The 21,206-nt window shown below is 54.9% G+C and overlaps 1 protein-coding gene across 1 annotated transcript in view; it reads right to left on the bottom strand.

The window, feature by feature from the left end:
• Nucleotides 1-21,081: 21,081 nt before the first annotated feature.
• Nucleotides 21,082-21,206, bottom strand: part of LOC115392379 (polypeptide N-acetylgalactosaminyltransferase 18-like) — a 41,431-nt gene continuing 41,306 nt past the window's right edge. The window contains exon 12 of the mRNA XM_030096970.1: nt 21,082-21,206. This exon is cut by the window's right edge and continues 126 nt beyond it. Coding sequence (XP_029952830.1) covers nt 21,186-21,206 — 21 coding nt within the window. The 3' untranslated portion in view covers nt 21,082-21,185.

Genomic DNA, 21,206 nt, shown 5'->3' with positions numbered 1-21,206 from the left:
CAAAGTCAACAATCGACCTGAAACAGCCTCCTTATCAATGTGCCTCCTTGCTGCCAGTGAACTTTAAAGAAGAATCTCCGGAGACTCGGAGCTCCTCGTCTGAACTCGCTGCAGGTCCCTGCTCTCGCTGGAGGACAGCACCAAACCAATCAAGACACGTTTTCTACAAGAAAAACACCCTACAACGTCAAATAATCTCAGTCGGTCCATCGACTGGTCGCTCGGTCGGCCGGTTGGTCAGTGGGTCGGTCGGTCAGTCGGTCGGTCGGTCGGCTGGTCCCGTCCCGCCACGCCGTCCCCCGCCGGCGGCGTTCCTCTGCTTCACGAAGCCGTTTCCTCTGAACGTCTGAGCGTCTCGTCCTGCTGAGGACACAACAGGAACCCAACGTCCTGCATTGTCCCACTGCTGGTACCCGAGGACGGAGTCTGGTGTCTCCAGGTCTCCAGGGGGACAGACAGACGTCTGGTGTCTCCGGGGGGACAGACGTCTGGTGTCTCCGGGGGGACCGCTGTCGGTCCGGCTGATGCGGATCAGCACAGCGACCGGACGTGAGTCCTTCCCCTGCAGGGCCGCAGCTCTCCAGGAAACACTCATGAGGGATTTGAACCATCCAACAAGTTGAAGTTGCTCAAGGGGAGCCAGGCGCAGCTTCTCTCAGTGCCAAACAGTCCAGAACAGAGACGCCTCAGGAGAACGTCTGGAACCCTTCCAGTCTTCCCCATAATGCACCTGTGCTGGAGGAAGACAATGTCCCATAATGCACCTGTGCTGGAGGAAGACAATGTCCCATAATGCACCTGTGCTGGAGGAAGACAATGTCCCATAATGCACGACGAACCATGGTTCTCCAGCCCAGAAGGAAAAGATCCACTGGGCAGGACCCCCCCAAACTGGCAACCCTAACCCTAAACCCCAACCTGGCAACCCTAACCCTCTCCCCGTCCACAGCGTCACTCCAGCTTTTATGACCAAATTCAGGTTTTTGAAGGAAGCAGCTCCGGACCAGCGAACCGCTACTTCCTGTTCAGCTTCTCAAACTGGACCTCGTCCAATCAGACGGCGATCTGCCTTCAGGACGGCGGCGACCTTGGCGTTGTCCGGCGACCTTGGCGGTGTTGCCCGGCGGCGGCGGCGGGGATCAGAGGGTGTAATGAGGCTGTACAGGTTCTGCTCCGGTGAACCGTGAACCTCAGATCAGGATCTACATGACGAGGCGACCCTGACGGAACCCTTCGGCGCTCTGGACTGGCTCCGGCTCTGGTCCGGGTTCTGCTCCGGCTCTGGTCCGGGTTCTGCCCCGGCTCTGGTCCGGGTTCTGCCCCGGCTCTGGGTCCAGGGTGCCAGGGTGGTCTGGTGACCCTGGTCTGTCGGGATCCTGTGGGCTCTTCACTTCCTGTGATCCTTAAATCCACTGAAACCTGAAACCTTCACGCCCGGCTGCTGCTGCCTGACCTCTGCCGTGTGCAGGAGCAGTGTGAACACTCCGCCCCGAGCGAGAACAAGATGTTTAACGGCCCGAGACGGCCGGAGCCAACCATTAACACACACACACACACACACACACACACACACACACACACACACACACACACACACACACACACACACACACACACACACACACACACACACACACACACACACACACACACACACACACACACACACACACACACACACACACACACACACACACACACGGTCGGGCCCGCCTGTCCGTCTCCAGAACCTTCTACAGTCCAGTTTCTTTCAGCAGAAGCTTTTGTCCAGAGCGACGTCCTTCAGTCAGAGCTTCAGCTGCCTCCAGTGCCACTGGTCAGAGGTCAGAGGTCAGAGGAGTTGCCATCAAGTTGCAGAAGAAGTGCTAACTACCCCCATTTTTTTTGTCAGCTTAGTCAGTGCTGAATCAGTTCTGGGTCCTGGTCCTCCCCCTCAGGCGGAGCCGGATTCAGTCCCTCGGTGTCTCCGAACAGCTGAGTCTTCAACTGTCTGTAAGCAGAACCGGTCTCAGCAGAACCGGTCTCAGCAGAACCGGTCTCAGCAGAACCGGTCTCAGCAGAACCGGTCTGGGACTTCCTGCATCTGGGAACCACAGAGAAGAGTCTGGTTTAGAGCCGTGCTGGGCTGGAAGCTCCAGGTAGAGAGGAGACCTGGATCAGGGGGTCCAGGTCGAGGTTCTGTAAGCCAGGAGGAGGGTTCTGGATCTGGATCTGGATCTGGCTGCAGCTGGAACCATCGAAGGACAGGAACAGGGGAGGACCGGAGCTCTGCTGGACCGGGTGAAGACCAGACCTGCTGCTGCGTTCTGGATCCTCTGGACCTGCAGGGAGACCGGCCAGAAGGGGGGGCCTGTTGGGTCAGGAGGGGTCTGGTCTTCATAACGGCAAGATGGAGGAACTGAGGCCGCGTGACCCTTAAAGGTCAGCAGGTCGTCCATCGTGACCTCCAGGCTTCTGAGTTTGTGGCACAAAGTAGTCTGGGGGGCAGTTGGACACTGATCTGAGGACAGACGGACAGCCGGACAGACCACGAGTCCAGGCCTGACCTGCCGACCAGCTGAGAGGAAGAGCCGAGCAACGTCAGCACAGCAGGGGGGGCGCCGGCCCCCAAGAGAGCAGCAGGAAACACGGCGGTCTGCAGGGAGGAAGTCACTGCAGGTCTGATTGTGGACCAGACGGTCTGCAGGATGCTGGCAGGTTCTGGATCCAGAGGACCGGTTGTCGGTTTTGAGCCCAGAAGAAGTCTGGAGACCTGCAGGAAGCAGGTTTCTGTTTGGATGAGGACCAATCATCCCCTGGACGCCCGGGGACAGAGTCTGTCCGGAGAGGACCAGAGAGGAGCAGAGTGCTTCTGCAGCCTCATTACCAGGAAGTGATGCGAAGTGCGCGGGTCCGGCGGGACGGGGGCTGGTGGACAGGTGTCGAGGAGCCGCCGTCTCCTCTGCTGCGAGTCAGAACCAGGTCCAGGACTTCTCCTGCTCTGTGGGTGGGAGGGGGCGGAGTCACTGCTTCCCGTTTCCAGCGAGGCGTCTGATTGGAGCAGAACCTCGTTAAAGACGCTCAGGCCTCAAAATTCCTTTAGAACCAAACTTTAGAATTCTGGGAATTTTCCCGTCAGTTTTACCCCAAACTAAGAGGAAAAACAAATCTGACTGTTGATCACAAAGAAGAGGAAAGCTTCCCGTCTCCAGGGTTAAAGGTCAAACCCACCGACGAGAGGAGGAGCAGAACGAGGCCGACGTGGAGAGACACACTCCCCGGGCCGGGGTGCTATCGGAGCGAGTCACTCCGTCACACTCCAGGTTCCAGGACGTGGCGCTCCTGAAGGACCTTCTGGTGTCGTGAACTTTTTGAAATATTTCAACTTTTTTCCCAACAGAGATTTTTTCAAACTTTGTAACGATTCAGCTCCGTCAGACGTGAACACGAACCTCTCAGCCTTAGAAACGTTCAGCTTCTTCAACCTTTCCAGATATTTTCATTTTTTTTCAACCTATTTCAGGTTTTTTTCTAACTTTTCAAACTTTTTCACGTTTCTGGCCTTCATCCAGGTTTTCCAGACTTTTTTTTTCAAATTTTCCGCCGTTTTCCGCTTCCCGTGGTGAGCCTGCTCTGCTCTCCGCCTCGGCGTTTTCAGCTCGCCTCACTTTGTGAAATGCAGTTTTCTCTGGTTGTGACTGGATTGTTGTGAAGAAGTGAAGAAAATTCATTTTGTTCCTGTTTTACTGTGACACGGGGAAACAGTCTGACGGCAGCGGAAACAAACCGCGGTGTGTGTGAAACAGCCGGGGCTCAGGGGGCCGCCGGAGCTCAGGGTCCTCAGGTTTGTTCTCAGAGGTGAAGCTGAGCCGACGCCCCTCGCTCCCCAGCCGGCGTTCCGACCGCAGCCGGAGTTCAGTTGAACCAACGTCAGCTGATGGAAACATTGAGTCAAGGTCAAAGCAAGGTCGACACGTGAAATATCAACTTTTAGATGGAAATCTCAGACCCGGCGTGAGAGGGCGGGCCGGGTGGGCGGGCCAGGCGGGGCGGGTGGGCCGGGTGGGCGGGCCAGGCAGCCGGGTGGGCGGGCCAGGCGGGCCGGGTGGGCGGGCCGGGTGGGCGGGCCAGGTCAGGCGGGCCGGGCTGGGTGGGCTGGGTGGGAGGTCCGGGTGGGCGGGCCAGGCGGCCGGGTGGGCGGGCCGGGTGGGCCGGGTGGGCAGGCCAGGCCAGGTGGGCGGGCCAGGCGGCCGGGTGGGCGGGCAGCCGGGTGGGCAGGCCAGGTCAGGCGGGCTGGGCGGGCCGGGTGGGCGGGTGGGCGGGCAGCCGGGTGGGTGGACCCGGCCCCTCCAGTAATCAGCCCCTCAAGACAGACTACAACACTTTCTTGAACAAAGTTGCAGCCACTCCATTGGCCGTTTGTCACCATGCTTGTCACGTCGTCTTCTCGACACAGTGCAGCGGGAGAAGTGTCGGTTCCTCCCCCCCCAGGTCAAATCCAGCGTCGGAGGGTCTTGGGTTGGAACGGGGGTTTATTGCTGCAGCGACCTCGACCAGCTGCTTTCCTCTACAGCCTGAGCCGCGCCGCCACAACTGACAAAGAAAACAGAAAACTGACAAAACTGGAAAACATCCACAAGAAAGAATTAAACAGCAACATGTGAATCAAACAATGAATTCCAAGCTTCACCGTCCTCTGCAGTCACAAACGTTCAGAACATGAACTTTAACAGGAAAACTCGTTCCTCATCGGCCTCATCAACTCAGGGGAGTGAAGACGATGCTTAACAGCTCCTTCCTCAAAGAAAGACGCTTTTTGTCCTTAAACAACTTACAGTGAGCCGTCTCTTCTCCCGCACAGCACCGCCTGCGGTTTTAAATGTGTCCGCCCCTTAATGTGGCCCCACGAGCAACAATATGAGGACACGGAACGAAAAAATAAGTTCCCCTCTAATTATACGGAATCCTTTAAACAAAATAAATTAACTTTATCTAAATGAACTTACGGATTACATGCTCTCTTTAACTTAAACATTAAATGATAACCCCCTGAAACATGCCAGCTGTGTGAGGGCAGACCTCTGTTTCGTGGTACCATCACCTTGATTGTTCGAAATGGACATCGGAACGTGGCTGAACAAAAGAAAGACGACGGCGAGCGCCGGCAGTGAAGAGGCTCCAGCGTCAGCTTCGCCTCCTGTCACCGCCGCATGCCCGCTGCGTTACGGCGCTGCACTGACAGTAGTCTGTGCTACAGCGCCAGTCCTCCTGCTGTGGCGGCTGTGTGTATTGCACGCATCCGGCAAAAATGGCGGGACAGAAAACATTAAAGGGATACTCCACCCAAACAACGATTTGGCCTCATTTCCTGCTCACCCTCATGAGAAACACTCTGGAGCACTTTAAAGATGTCTGAAATGCAGCTGGAGGTCCGGGGGGATTTTCGTTGTCAACAAACTTCCATCTAACAGGGGGTAATGGCGCCCGGAAGAAAACGGTCCATAAAGTCCACAAAACGTGCCTGTTTTCCTTCATGCTGCTCGTCCGCTGTAATCCAACAGTCCTGAGTGGTAACGTCCAGAATTAATTCTTAACGAGGTCATTTAGTACATGTTAAGAGCCTAAACAGCGCTATATCGTACTTCCTCAGTGCACGTCAGCGTGCACCCTGCACTGCGGAAGCCGCGGCAGACCAAGCCAGACGCTTTCAGCAGGACACCGACGTCAAAGCTTTAGAACAGCAGCCAATCACTTTTGTGGTTGTCCACGGCTCGGTCACTCAGCAGAATATAAACAGCGGAACTTCTTCTTCTACACTTGCAATTTAGAAAAGTAGTCACTGAAAGCGCCAAGCGTCTGGCTTGGTCTGCCGCGGCTTCCACAGTTCAGGGTGCGATATAGCGCTGTTTAGGCTCTTAACATGTACTAAATGACCTCGTTAAGAATTAATTCTGGACGTTACCGCTCAGGACTCTTGGATTACAGCAGACGAGCAGCATGAAGGAAAACAGGCACGTTTTGTGGACTTTATGGACCTTCTTCTTCCGGGCGCCATTACCCCCTGTTAGATGGAAGTTTGGCAACGAAAATCCCCCCGGACCTCCGGCTGCATTGGAGACATCTTTAAAGTGCTCCAGAGCGCTGCTCAGCATGAGGGTGAGTAGAAAATGAGGCCAAATCGTTGTTTGGGTGAAGTATTCTTTTAAACTCGATGTTGAGATTTAGTTTTTTTCTCGTTGATTGAAAAAATAAATGAGCTCAGAACATTTTACTGGGTTCACACTGACACAAAAGATCCTTCTGCTGTTTTTGAAAATTTTCAAATATCAGCCTCACTCTTATACACGTCTCCTTCCATTGAAAGCCTGGAGCAGCTCCAGCTGAGAGAAATAAAGCCCCGGCTGCTAGAAGAGGATTTACGGTAAGTTGTGCGAGAGCCGCTGGAGAGAGAAAACGATGCAGAGACTGGTTCTGAAATCACAACGCTGGCGCACAAGGAGCAGCTGACACCCAACAGATGAGCTCCATCACTGACATGTGAACATTTTTAGCTGCCAACCATTTACCTCTCAGAGGGGACGCCGAGTCACGGAACCACCGGGACAGACTGGCTCTGTTTGAGCACCGCATGGAAAAAGGTCCAGAGCTGGCAAAGACGGCTCCCACCCTCCCAGAACGCGACATACACAAGCCATGGAATTCAAAATGAACTTGCAGAACTCATGAGTCAGCAGGTGACTGAGCATGTTGAGAAACAGGTGACTGGTTTAACCGGCCACAGCGGACGGAGCCAGAGATCCGACAGGATGTGGAAGCGTCTCCACGGTGCTGCGTTTTGTTGATGGGAGTTTTGCCATAAAGGAGAGGCTGCTGCAGCTCAAACTCTCCCAATCATTTCAGAAATGAGAAAAGCTGGCCTGACAGCAGACTAAACACTCAGCCAGGTGCATGATGGGGCGTCTCTCTTGTCAGGGAGACTGGGTGGGGTTCAAGCACTCCTGCAGGATGAGCTGGGCAGAGAAATCCCACGTTCACCGCTTTAACCACCAGCTGCACTCGGTGATCGTTCACGTCGACTGAGAGGGCTGCTGAAGATCACAGTAACCCGTTTTATTTATGCACATTTATGGAGCCACTGCTTCACTTAACCCAGACTACACCTCCTTCCGGGACCCTGCCGATTCCAGCAGGTCGCTGCAGCTCAGCTCATTGTTGCCCGACAACACATTCTAGAACAGAGCTTCACGCCTCCAGGTGAAGGGAGCGGCGGTGAAGCAGAGCGTTGTCGTTTCCACAGCAGCTGGAAGCGAAGCGCAGCGTCCTCACAGCGCTCGGCGTCCTCACAGCGCTCGGCGTCCTCACAGCGCTCGGCGTCCTCACAGCGCTCGGCGTCCTCACAGCGTCCTCACAGCGCTCGGCATCCTCACAGCGTCCTCACAGCGCTCGGCGTCCTCACAGCGCTCGGCGTCCTCACAGCGTCCTCGCAGCGCTCGGCGCCCTCACAGCGCTCGGCGCCCTCACAGCGTCCTCACAGCGCTCGGCGCCCTCACAGCGCTCGGCGCCCTCACAGCGTCCTCACAGCGCTCGGCGCCCTCACAGCGCTCGGCGCCCTCACAGCGTCCTCACAGCGCTCGGCGTCCTCACTTCCCTCACAGCGCTCGGCGCCCTCAGCTCTGCAGCCCGGAGACTGTTCAGCGAGCTCCGGAGAAGCTCGGCACACATGAAACACGAAAAGCTTTAGTTCTACTTGCTTTCGAGAAGGACCTGACCAGGAAATGCAGGACAGAATGGAAGGACTGGTTACCGAGGAGATTTCACTCATCTGGGAAACAGGCTGCAGATGGTTTCAGTCCGGCTGGGAAGAGAAGACGCCATGACCCTGAAGAGATGCTGCAAAACTCCAAAACACCAGTTTGATTCACTTTCACTACAAAGATGCACAAAAACACGTGATTTCATTGTTTTATCTTGTGAATTTTCTGTTTTTCCTCACATTTAAAGTTTGTGCAAAGAAGAGTGGAAATGTTCTAACGTCAAGAAACGTTTTCATTTCTCTGGAGAAGTTCATGGACCGTCAGCCTCAAGGTTCTGCACCTAAGATGTCGGTTTTTTGCGAGCACTTTGATTAGAACAGTGCTGGAGATTTACCGTTTATTATACGACCAGCATTGGTTCAGCTGAGTATATTCACAAGTCAGATTGTTTTATTTTATAGTGTATTAAAGACCAAATTCCTTACGTTTGTTGAAAGGCTAAATAAATGCATTTAAAAAAAGAAAATCGTATTTTTCCATCCAGGACTTAATGTTGCTGAAACGTGTCAAATGAAAAACGCCGTTTCTTCACCGGCGTGTAGCTCAGGTCAGCACTGAAGGCCGACCCCTCGTCTCAGCGTCCAGAGGAGACGATCGTCCATTAAAACCCACACGGTTAAATTTCAGACATAATCTGATCAAGTTGTGAACATCCGAGTGAAACAAACTTCAGAAACCACTGCTCCGTTTCAGGACCGGCAGCGTCGTTCGTCTTCGCAGTTCACTCCAGGCTCAGTTAACAGCCGCTCAGCAGGTAGAAGGTTGCATGTTCAAATCCCTTGTTGCTAAAGGACCGTTGGAGAACGCCAGCTTTGGCTGATGGAGTCGTCAGGAACTTCCCGTCCTGCTCAGTTTCAGCGTTCATGGATTCATGAATGAAAACATGTTTCGACGACTCGGCGCTGAACTGCCAGCTGGGTTCTTCAACATCTGGCTCCACAGCTGGATCGCCTCGATTCTGAAAATCCTCAACGAGGACCTGCGAGTCTCAGGCCCTGTCCACACGGAGCCGAGCTCAGACAAATCCGCACAAATATTTGTACCAAGTCACCCGTCGTCCACACGGAGCCGGCGTCTCAGGGCTCTGAAAACGACAGAGTCTGAAGCCGAGTCCCAGAGTGGAAACATCTGAAGACGCGCCCGAGACGTCTCCGCTGTGACGCCTTTGCCGCACATATTTATTGAGACGATTGCGTCGATCGCCCCGCTTCTACAACAGGACGCAGCGCGGAAGTCCGACAGAACCACAACGGCGCTTCAAAGTGTCCTAAATATCTGTGCAAAGTAGTAACTGTACCTCGTCGTCCGTCCACACCAGACTTTCCTTCACTTTCGCTCCGGAGGTCGCCGTCTTTTGCGTTTGTTTACAACACGTTTTTATACGCATGCGCACTACCCAACTATTACTGCACTGCAGCGCCGCCAGTGGGCGTGGTTATGCATTACAGCGTTTACAGGCGTCTTCAGTTCACCGATGTGGACACTTGTATTTTCTTGTCGACTCCGTCTTTACGCAATTCGTTTTGTAAAACATGACCGTTTTGGCTCCGTGTGGACAGGGCCTCAGATCAGCATCAGAGACCAGAACTCGGCCTGGAGACCACCTGGACACGGTTCTGAAACCTGACGATCATCCAATCAAACGAGGTGGATTTCAGCTGTAGAACAAAGGGAACCCGGAACCCAGAACCCTGCTGGGAGCTTCAAGTTCCGTAAGATGAAGCTTTGTTCCGTGTCAGCTGGACCGGGACCAGGAGGAACAGAGGGACCAGAGGAACCGGGAATACCAGCGAGACCAGAACCCGAGTTTCCCGTCTCTACGAGGAGAAACAGCCTCAGTTTCAGCGAGTCACTTTCAGCCGTTACGCGAGGCGACTGTTGGACCGCCTCGTTTTTTCAGATCTACGACCGTTCGAAAACGTCCACATCAGGACGGACGTGTCCAGGTTCTCTTCTCCGGTCCACGTCGGTCCGGATCGAAGCTTCAGCCTCAGAAACATGAAGCTCTAAAGCTCCTCAGGCTGCGACCAGTTTTAAAGTTGCGTTTGCAGCAGAAGCAGCCGTTAAAGTTCCGACTCTGAAGGAGCGAACCGGCAGACCAGCGGTTCCACGCCCAGAAACCAGGAGACACGGTTCGGCTTCGTGTTGGGAAACTTTATTGAAACCTTGCTTCTCTCCAGACGGCGCCACCTGCAGGAGAGAGCAGTCAGGGTCCAGTCAGGAGGAGGTCTGAGGAGTCAGGACTCACCTGAACCGCCGGGGCCGTCCGGGTCCAGACCAGAGGCCAGCAGGATGAGGGTCACCGGGTCCGGAACGCTGACGGGGCTACTGAAGACCAGAACTCCCCGGTGATCCAGATCAGCCCGAACCGGTTCCTCATTTGGCTGGAGCGTCTTCCAGGGACACCAGAACCAGAACGGTCCCGACGCCTGACGAAAGGTCCGGATGGGGTCCAGGGTTCGGGTTTGGCTGCAGAGCGGAGAGATGAAGCTTCCTAGACCACCAGCAGGTCGCGGTTCCTGATCTGAATGCCGATTGGTCGGAAGCGGCCCGGAACCTGCTCAGAACGCGGTCCGGGCCAAGCCGGCAGACCCCGTTCTGGATGGAGAACCCTCTGGGCTGGAGTTCACGTCGTCCCCTTCCGGTCCGCCTGGAGACCCCGGGAGGACGGCGGGGTCGTCGCCCATGTCGAGGGACAGCGGCGTGTAGCGGTTCCTCCCGGGGCCTCCGGTCTGGATGTCCGGCAGACCGGGGGGAGGGACCGGTTCCCCGGAGCCGCCGGTTCCCCGGCGGTGAGAGAAGTACTTCTGCAGCAGCTCCACCGTCTGCTCCGGGTCGTAGTTCTGCGAGGCGGTCTCTCTGTTCAGGATGAAGGGGGGGCGGCGGTACCGGGGCGGGCCGGCGGGCGGCGCCGTGGGGCCCGGGTTCCCTGGCTGGTAGTTATAATCCCGAGAGGAGACGGTCAGTGGAGGTCCGGCAGGTCCCGGAGGTCCCGCCGGTCCCGGAGCGACGCCGAACGGCGTTCCCCCGTACCCTGAAGGCCAGCGCGGCGGCGGTCCAGGTGGAACCGGCACCATCTGGGCCCCGTACGGGCCGGTCCCACCTGCGTTTGAAAAGTAGCTCCGTCTCGGAGCTTCGGGCCGGGCCGGCGCCACCGGGTGGCCCGGCAGGCCCGGCACTCCCTCTGGACCCGTCAGCTGATCGGCGCCGGGCCGCTGGACCCACCTGATCCCACCTGCAGGACTTCCAGTCTCCACCTGGACGGAACCCGTCTGCAGTTCGGCGCCGGCCTGGTTCTGGTTCTGGGTCAGTCTCTGCCAAGCGGGGACGTAAGGCGGTCGACCGGGTCCAGAAGGACCTGAACCCACAGGAGGTTTTGGCTCGACTGGTTTGTAACGATGAGCAGAACTTGAAGGATCTCTGATCCCCAGGAAGGCTGACCCGGTCTGCGGGCCAGACCCGGTCTGCGGGCCAGACCCGGTCTGCGGGCCAGCCTCAGCTGGTTTGTAGGTTTCAGTATTTTGCTGCACGTCTCCAGAACCGGCCCAGGACGGAACCCTAGACCCTCCGAGACTAGAACCCAGCGGCTGTGGATCATGGGTCCAGGAGGGCCGCTGCCTGTTCCATCCAGACTGTGCTGGACCTGCAGATCCCCAAGACCCCTGGAGTCCAGGACCAGTGGAACCAGACTGAGGGTCTGTCTGGGGGCGGTGGGTCTGATGCAATCCGCCGCCAGCCGGGCCCGGGACGGGTCTGGGTGCACCAGCTGGACTGGACTGGAGCTTGGGGTTGTAGGGTCTCTGCAGTCCACCGGCAGAACCTGGTCTTCCTGCTCCGAACAGCGTCGCCCTGGACTCCAGCTCAGAACCAGCAGAACCCCAGGTCGGTCCCACCGGCTGTTGGTAAGCACCGACTGGAGCTGGACCAGAACCCGGAGCGGACCCCTCTGCTCTGGCCTGCGTCAGATCCAGACCTGGTTTAGGGTCTTCGGTTCGGTACGGTTCTAGAAACCCGCCGGCAGAACCTCTGGAAACTGGACTCGCCTCAGGCGGCTTGTTGTGGTTCTGCCTTTGAGTCCCGGACAGAACCGGACCCGGCTGCGGTTTGGGGCCGACTGGCGGTCCGCCGCCAGCAGGGGGCGCCACGAGCCGCCGAGCCCCAAACAGAGTGGACACTCCCTGCGCCGTTCGGTCCGGCGGTTTCTGAGCAGGACCAGCAGACCAGGTTCTGCTCTGAGAACCCGAGGACCTCCGTTCTGGATCAACACGGCCGCTCTGGGTCAGTCCCGGACCCCCTGGTTTCTGAACCTCGCCGTATTTAGCCGGGACGCTGGCGGTGGGCGGGGTCTGGGCGGGAAGCACCAGGTTGAAGTGGAAGCTGGGTTTTCGGTTCCCGCTGGGGTTCTGGTCTCCTTTAGCTCCGGTCTCAGGACCAGGAGGTCCGATCCGGATCTCCAGGCTGCCCTGCTGGTCCTCAGGGGGACGGACGCCTCCTCCCTCGGAGCCGGTCTTGGGGACCTTCGGGATCAGAGAGTTCAGCAGCGGAACCTTGAGGTTGAAGAGGAAGCTCCTGGGAGCGGGCGGCGGTTCGATTCCCTGCTGCCGGGGCCGTCCCGGGGAGACCGTCCGTCCCCGGTCCGTCCTGGGTTCCCAGGACGGATTGAGGACGGGGACCGGGGGACCGAGCCGGCCCTGGACCCGGGCGGCGCCGGGGGGGACCGGGACCAGGTTGACCTGCCGGGTCCCGGGCCGGGCGGCGCCGGGCTGCTTGTGGCGGTTGGCCTCCCTCAGACCGGCGACGTACAGCAGGGGGCGCCGGTTCCCCGGCGGCGGCCGTCCCTCCTGCCGCGGTTCCAGACCCGCCGAGCCGCCAGCTGAGAAACAGGAAGTCCGTCAGAACGTCTCCTGGTTCGATACCGAGGATGAAAACTGAAGACTTCAGACCCGTGACGTCAGAAAACTGAACAGAAACAAAGACGCTTCTAAACCAGAACAAGACGCAGGACTATTTCATCTAGTTCTGTCAAAACATTTAATTAACTGCAGAAACCCCGATTAATCACACTTTTACCTGCATGTTTAGAACTCTGTTGCGCCTTTCCAGGCGCTTTGAAGGCCGTAAAGCATTTCTTACCGGAGTTTCTCAGAATCAAATTAAAGTTTCCTTTCTAATCTTTTGTCTTCGTTTCAAAATGAGGTTTCATGTAGACCCACCGTCTACTTCAAAATAAGAGCTGAAGAGAACAAGCCGAACGACAGTGAAGGATGGACCAGAACTCAGACATGAGATCAAATTAATTATCGTCTCAAAGAGACTTCCTGCAGTCCGACATTAACTGATCACAAACCAACACCCACGGCTCGAATTTAGTTTCTTGGTGAAGAATCAAAAGAAATGAGTCGAACGTGTAACGGGGCAAAAGCAGAAAAAGCAACAAAATTAGATTTTTTCGACCAGAAACGAAGCTGCGAACTGAAAACACTGAAACAAAAACAGGGCCAACGCCGACGGGGCGGCTGAAGCCCGGGAAACCGGGTCGGGACTGAAGCTCACGGGACTGAACCGCTGAGGAACCGTCTGAACGCCACACGAGTCTGGAGTTACTGAAGCTGCTGGAGCTTCTGGAACCCAGACGGACCAGAGACTGAAGCTGCTGGACGAAGCTTCAGAGGCCGAGGACATGCAGGAGACACCGAGTCCGTCTCACCTTTAGAAGCAGCTGAAGAGTCGACGGCTGAACTCAACCAGCAGACCAGCAGCAACCTGAGGAGCGCGCACGCACACACACACACACACACGAGGGACACACACATGAAGGACAGTCCAACTCCAGACAAACGTCTCGGCTCGTCTGAAGACACACCTGAGGACGGAGGAGCTGGCGGCCATGACTGCTGCTCACGCTTCTCCTGAGCTGCTCTGAGCGCTGAGGCCGCGCCCTTTGACCTCTTCCTGCTGGGCTGCACAGCTGTGTCCAATCAGGACGATCAGACGAGACGGGCAGGAGGAAATGAGACATTCAGGAGGAAATGAGACATTCAGGAGGAAATGAGACATTCAGGAGGAAATGAGATGAGAATGAGAAAATGAGAAAAGGACGAAGAAATGAGACACGAAAGAGAAAGAGAGTGAGAATGAGAAGATGAGATGAGCGGGAGGAAATGAGAGGAGTTACAAAATGCAAAGGGAATGAGAAAATTAGAAAAGGATGAGAAAATGAGACAGGAAAGAGGAGAGCAGGAGCTGTGATGCTGCAGGTCTCCTGATTTCACTGATTTATTCCTTCTGTTTTATTCCTGAGCTTTTCATGATCCGAAGGGAGCAGAGGAAGAGGAGGAGGAGGAGGAAGGATGAAGATGAAGGAGTCCCACCGGATCTGGGTGATAAAAATAACAGTTTATTTAATAGACTCAGTGAGTTTTTATGAACCTGTGGGAGATATAAAGCTGTGAGGATCAGAGAAGAAGAAACATTCAGTGAAAAATAAAAACCTCAAACTAAGACGACGGGGTTTCTTTACAGAGCAGTTCTCTGATCCTCATTCTGTTCTGCTTTATGTCCAGAAAGAACCAGAACTGAGATGAAACAGAAGAAAAAATCAAGCAATAGTTTATTTTCAAGTTAATAAAATAATTAATAATTGAAATTAATAAAATAGAATAAGATCACAATTATTTTTCTAATCAAATTTTATTTGAAAAAATGAAAAACATTAAAAGAAAACAAAATTAATAAAAAAAAATTAATGAATAAATTCAAAAATGAGATCAGGCTGGATAAGTTTGAGAACGACAGGGTGTGTGTGTGTGTGTGTGTGTGTGTGTGTGTGTGTGTGTGTGTGTGTGTGTGTGTGTGTGTGTTGCTGATTTGGATGTCATGTGACACAGGTCAAAGGTCACTGAGACTCGGGTTTTCAGGGTTTTGACTCATCTTTCTGACTGACAGGAGTTTCTCTCCGTGGTTTTTATCACAGGAGTCTTTTCAAAACAAACAGACAGAATGCAGTCGTTTCAAAAAGATTCTCATTTTCCACCTTCCAGCCTTTTTCCCTTCAGTCTGAGGAAACCCGTTTCAGCTCCAGAGGGGTTTTCTTGGATTCTGCCAGCAGAGGGCGCCGGAACACAGCTGAGCAGTCCAGGACAACCTGGACAGTCTGGAGACCTCCGTCAGTCAGCCGGCTCCGTCAGCCGAATCCGTCCATCACCCGACTCCATCCGTCACCCGAAACCATCCGTCACCCGACTCCATCCGTCACCCGAAACCATCCGTCACCTGACACCATCCGTCACCTGACACCATCCGTCATCTAACTCCATCCATCACCCGACTCCATCCGTCACCCGAAACCATCCGTCACCCGACTCCATCCGTCACCCGAAACCATCCGTCACCTGACACCATCCGTCACCTGACACCATCCGTCATCTAACTCCATCCATCACCCGAAACCATCCGTCACCTGACACCATCTATTACCTGACACCATCTGTCAGCCTGTTAGGGATATACTTTAATTAGCACTACTACTATGGAATAATTGTATTAACTGTATATTAGGCCTTTCCTGAGAGAAGTACACCAAGGTTATAAGATGCTCTGCTAAAGTGTAAACATACCCACACGTTCTGGAGAAACCAACACACACTCACTAGTGTTCCAAAACATACCGGATAAGGATGTCAGCTCTTGGTTGGCAGCTGACATCAATACCAAATTGTCCAATTGCGAACAAAGTCCAGCCTATCTGTCGGGGCCCAGCCCAGAAGAACATGGAATAAAAACTCTGATTCATCAACAATCAGGATCCTTTCGGGGCGAAATACTTTGTATCTTTCCCTGTAAGGTCCAGCTGAGCATTACATTTGGCTATACTTAAATAAATGGTAATAATCTGAAGTCAGTCGTTTTGGCATTCTTTATACCAAGCATAGAATAAGAGAACCGGGTGGAGTCAGCGGGACGGAAGTCCTGGCTCCAACAAGCCGACACCATCCATCACCTGACACCATCTGCCATCTAACTCCATCCCTCACCCAACACCATCCATCATCTAACTCCATCCATCACCCGACACGTCCGTCACCCGACACCATCCGTCATCTAACTCCATCCATCACCCGACACGTCCGTCACCCGACACCATCCGTCATCTAACTCCATCCATCACCCGACACGTCCGTCACCCGACACCATCCATCATCTAACTCCATCCGTCGCCGACACAATCCGTCAACTGACATGTCCGTCACCCGACATGTCCATCACCTGACACCATCTGTCACCCGACACCATCCATCACCCGACACCATCCGTCACCCGACACCATCCGTCGCTTGACACGTCCGTCACCCGACACCATCCATCACCCGACACCATCCGTCACCCGACACCATCCATCACCCGACACCATCCGTCACCCGACACCATTTGTCACCCGACACCATCCATCACCTGACACCACCTGTCGCCCGACACCATCCATCACCCGACACGTCCGTCACCCGACACCATCTGTCACCCGACACGTCCGTCACGCGACACCACCTGTCACCTGACACCATCCGTCATCTAACTCCATCCGTCACCCGACACCATCCGTCACCCGACACGTCCGTCACCCGACACCATCCATCACCCGACACGTCTGTCAACCGACACCATCTGTCACCTGACACGTCTGTCACCCGACACCATCTGTCACCCGACACCATCCGTCACCCGACACGTCTGTCACCCAACACCATCCGTCACCCAACACATCCATCACCCGACACGTCTGTCAACCGACACCATCTGTCACCTGACAGCATCCATCACCTGACACCATCCGTCACCCGACACGTCATTCACCCGACAACATCCGTCACCCGATACCGTCCGTCACCCATCCTTCAACTGACACCATCCGTCCAGCCAGTCAGCCAGAACATTATGACCACCAACAGCTCCAGGTGTCGTCCAGCAGACGTCCCCTGGACAAAAAGGACAATTTAGGAATAAACATGAAACAGAACAGTCTCCTCTGAGCCTGGTTCTGCAGGAAGTCTCCTCTGGGCCTGGTTCTGCAGGAAGTCTCCTCTGGGCCTGGTTCTGCAGGAAGTCTCCTCTGGGTCTGGTTCTGCAGGAAGTCCCCTCTGGGTCTGGTTCTGCAGGAAGTCTCCTCTGGGTCTGGCTCTGCAGGAAGTCCTCTCTGGGTCTGGTTCTGCAGGAAGTCCCCTCTGGGTCTGGTTCTGCAGGAAGTCTCCTCTGGGTCTGGTTCTGCAGGAAGTCTCCTCTGGGTCTGGTTCTGCAGGTTTGAGGCTCAGACCCTCTGAAGCGTCTTCTGCTCTTTAGCCCTTCATGATGGATCAGGACTTGACAGAACGTAGACCTGACAGCAGAACTGTCCAGGATCCAGGATCGGCTGTTCTGCTGTCAGAGATCGTTTTCTCCGGCAGATCTGGAACTTGGCGCCGGTTCCCCGTTCGGTGCCGCCGGCTCATCAATAACCATCCTGTCAGCCGCGCCGGGACGAGTCGACACCGTCACACCGCATCCGTCACCTCCACCGCCGCTCGCTGACAGCAGGAGCCCGGAGACCACGGAACCTGGTTCTCCGACTCCTAATGAGCCTGGCCTCTGGTTCTGGTAGAGGAAGGCCGGGAGAGGAAGGACAGGAAGATGAGGAAGGGTCCGCTGTCTTCCTCACTTCCTGTTTGCTCTCCTGAGGGTCACCTGGTTCCTCCTCCTGGTTTCTGATTTACTCCTGGACCATTTACTTTGTGTAAACTGGGTCCAGATTCTCAGGGGGTCCGTGTGAAACCTCACACCTGTTGTGAAGTGGTCAGAGGGGTTTCTGGGACTGATGAGCTGCCTTCTGGGGTTGGCGAGCCCTCCTCCCGGGTTGGCGAGCCGCCCTCCCGGCACGCCGCCTGTTTCTGCTCTCGTCACCGTCAGAGCTGACACCTCCACTGTCAGTTGGCGCGTCGCCTCGTTACTGAGCTGTCAACGCGTCACCGCCGGCGCTGCGACGGCGAGGCGCCGTCACCGGGCTCGGCGGAACGCTGCTCAGCCACCGGAATGCAGAACAGCCAGAGGCGAGCCGTCGGGAAAACCGGGGACCGGCTGAACCATCGGGAGGATTCAGCCTCAGTCATCAACATCTGGAGGGTCTGGAGAAAAACAGCTGGGTCTGGTTTACAGGAACAGTCAGGACCCAGCAGGAACAGTCAGGAACCAGCAGGAACAATCAGGAACCAGCAGGAACAGTCAGGAACCAGCAGGAACAGTCAGGAACCAGCAGGAACCAGCAGGAACCAGCAGGAACAGTCAGGAACCAGCAGGAACAGACAGGAACCAGCAGGAACAGTCAGGAACCAGCAGGAACCAGCAGGAACCAGCAGGAACAGTCAGGAACCAGCAGGAACAGTCAGGAACCAGCAGGAACCAGCAGGAACAGTCAGGAACAGCCACACATCACTTTACATGAACAGTTCAGAACTCCACTGCAGGTTCATGTTCCACACATTTTACACCAAACCGTCAAAACTGAATCTCGTTTGGTGTTCCCACTCTGAAGGGATCCAGCTGGACCAGAAGGGATCCAGCTGGACCAGAAGGGATCCAGCTGGACCAGAAGGGATCCAGCTGGACCAGAAGGGATCCTGATGGACCCAGGGAGTCTGAGACTGAGCCTTGACCTGAGACTGCCCGCTGCCTGCCTGTACAGAATCCTGGCCGGTCGTCCTCCATGTCCTCCTGGACTCCTCCAGACCCAGTTCTCCCTCCACAGCCACTCAGGCTGCAGTTCTCTGGTTCTTCCGGTTCTTGTCAGCTGCTTCTGGACTCTGCAGGACTCCTTCTTCAGCTGGACAGCAGTCCTTAATCCCGGTCTCCTCCACAGCAGAACCTGAGACCTGGAGTCCAGCTCAGAGCAGCTGCTTCCACCATGGAGGAGGACATGGAGGACATGGAGGACGTGGTCCACAGGACTCAATGTCCCCAGCCTCCCTCGCCTGTCAGTGACCCCACCTGTAGGTCATAGGGCCCCGTTTCATGATGTGTTCATGTTTAATCGTAAATAAATTACAATAAAATGTGCAGCGTGTGCGAGAAGGTATACATGAGTGTGGGTTAAAATTTGCCAATTCTTACATTACGACTGTCCGTGAACGCATCAGAGCTGTCAGCCAGCGCTGATTGGCTGTGCGACATTAACAAGTTGTTTCTTTGTTCTTGATCTGAAGTCTTTGGAGGGAAGTTAAACAGCAAAAATGAAGAAGAAAAAACACCAATCTGGCGCATTCAAGAGAAAAGCAAAAGAGAGAAATGAGCTTCTTGTCATCAGCTAACGTCTTACTGTTCATCAACGCCGCACCGTGGCCGCGAGAGCCCGACAACGCCGGTTGTGGTGACTGAAGACGAGGCTATGCTAGCTGCTAGCGGTAGGAGAACGCAGGTTTGCCGAGGGCAAAACTTTAAAAGACAACCGCAGCACGTACAACGCTGTTTTCCACGTTGGCTGGATTGTTTTGTTCGAGGATGTTCAAGGATTATGGAGGAATCAGCTGAACTGCGGGCTCCAGCGCAGAGCCACTGCTGAGTCACTGAAACCTTCAGAAATATCGCCTTTGCCAGAATGCTGTGGTCTTCAACACCTGCTCAACTATAAGAGACCGCCGAGTCTGTTTTTTTATTATATGTGAATTCCAAAAGATGTAGAAAGCTGTCTGTATCTATCTGAATAGATCGTGTAATTTTAGACCAGCTGTGTTCATTTTATATTTAAGCTGTGTCAAAGATGGTACAGATTTAGCCAGTGAGTTTTTATCTGAGTTTTCAGCACCATGGACAGCGGACGCTCTGAGATTGACACCTGTCAGGCTGCATTTGGTGGTGTGTGTGTGCGTGTGTGTGTGCGTGTGAGTGTGTGTGTGTGTGCGTTCTTCAGAACAAGTTTGTGAACTGTTTGTGACTTTATTCTGCTTTCTGAGGCCTACAGGTTTGCTTGGCTCAGTTAAAGTGAGCATTAGTGTGTTTTGATGGGAGCATGAGGGACTGAACGGTAAAATTACTATCATAAGGGCCTGTCGAGAATGCTCCGCCCCCTCTGTGCTGAGACCCCCGCTCCGCCTCTGGACCCCACCCGCCAGTAACCCCACCCGTCAGTAACTCCACCCGTCAGTAACTCCACCCATCATGAAGACACCAGGCTCTGTTTGAATCATCCAGCTTTTATTTTGGAGGAACGTGGATCCAGCAGGACTCGGATTATGGCTTTAGGTTCAGAAGCAGACTGAAGTGAGGAACCTGTGGAACTCGGGGATTCGAACCCGGAACCTGTGGAGTCTTCAGGAACGTCTGGGTTCACAGTTCAATAAGTTAAAAACAGAAGTTCCTGAATCGTCTGCATCTGGAGGAACCTGAGAACCCTGGAGAGACAATCAGGAGAGCAGGGCTCCAGCAGTCTGGGTCAGGGGGTAAAACATCAGAGCGCAGTGGGCGTGGCCTGAAGAGGGGCGTGGCCTGGGGATGACTGGGGTGGGTGTCACACTCTTTCCGGTGTTTCTCTCTCTCTTCTGGGGTTTTCCGTCTCCATCAGAACTATCGGGTGATTTTCGTACCAGGATGCTAATGCTAATGCTAATGCTAATGCTAATCTGAGCGAACAGGGTGGAGGAGCGCCGAGGAGCCAGATCTTCACATTATTATTTTAAATATTCTGTTTGTAAAAATAGATTTTCCATTTCTTTTAGTTTTATATGAGATGAAGAGAAAGGTTCCAGCTTCAGACCAGATTTTCTTCTCGCTTCCAAACTTCCTTCAAGGACTAAATTTAATTTACTGGACGGAAAATGTCCTCCGACTCGGAACCACCAGGACCGGGGACCAGGGGTCTGCATGCTGTCCCTGACCCGGACCTGGACCCCAGACCTGGACCCCAGACCCAGAGCAGGGTCCCCGGACCTGACTGAAGACGCCTCGTCCACCGGATGAGTCTTCTGATTGGATGAACAGAGCTGGCAGAGGTCAAAGGTCAGCTGTAAAACCCAAATGAAGAGAAGAAAGAGAGAACCTGTCTGAGGCTCCAAGGGTCAAAGGTCAGGAAATACAGCTCCAGACTGTGAGGTCACTGAGGAAGTGGAGGAGAGGTGGGGCCTGGTGTTGAGGGAGGAGTCAGGACTCGGCCCCGCCCCCCTGGGCTCACAGGAAGCCTGACGTCTTTTCTGTCGGTTTGACCTGGAACCAGAGAAACCCCGTCCCCGTCCCCGTCCCCGTCCCCGTCCCCGTCCCCGTCCCTGTCCCCGTCCCTGTCCCCGTCCCCGTCCCCCACAGGACCCAGGGGGACAGCTGCCTCCTGGACAGGTTCCTCAGCTCGTCCTTGTAGCACGGAGACCGGGTCTCGGGTCCGGGTCACTGAGGGAGGACGGACAG

Source organism: Salarias fasciatus, chromosome 7 (genome assembly GCF_902148845.1).
Source record: "Salarias fasciatus chromosome 7, fSalaFa1.1, whole genome shotgun sequence".
NCBI lineage: Eukaryota > Metazoa > Chordata > Actinopteri > Blenniiformes > Blenniidae > Salarias > Salarias fasciatus.
The sequence above is the reverse complement of the archived record's forward strand: the minus strand, read 5'-3'. Positions and strand labels throughout refer to the sequence as shown.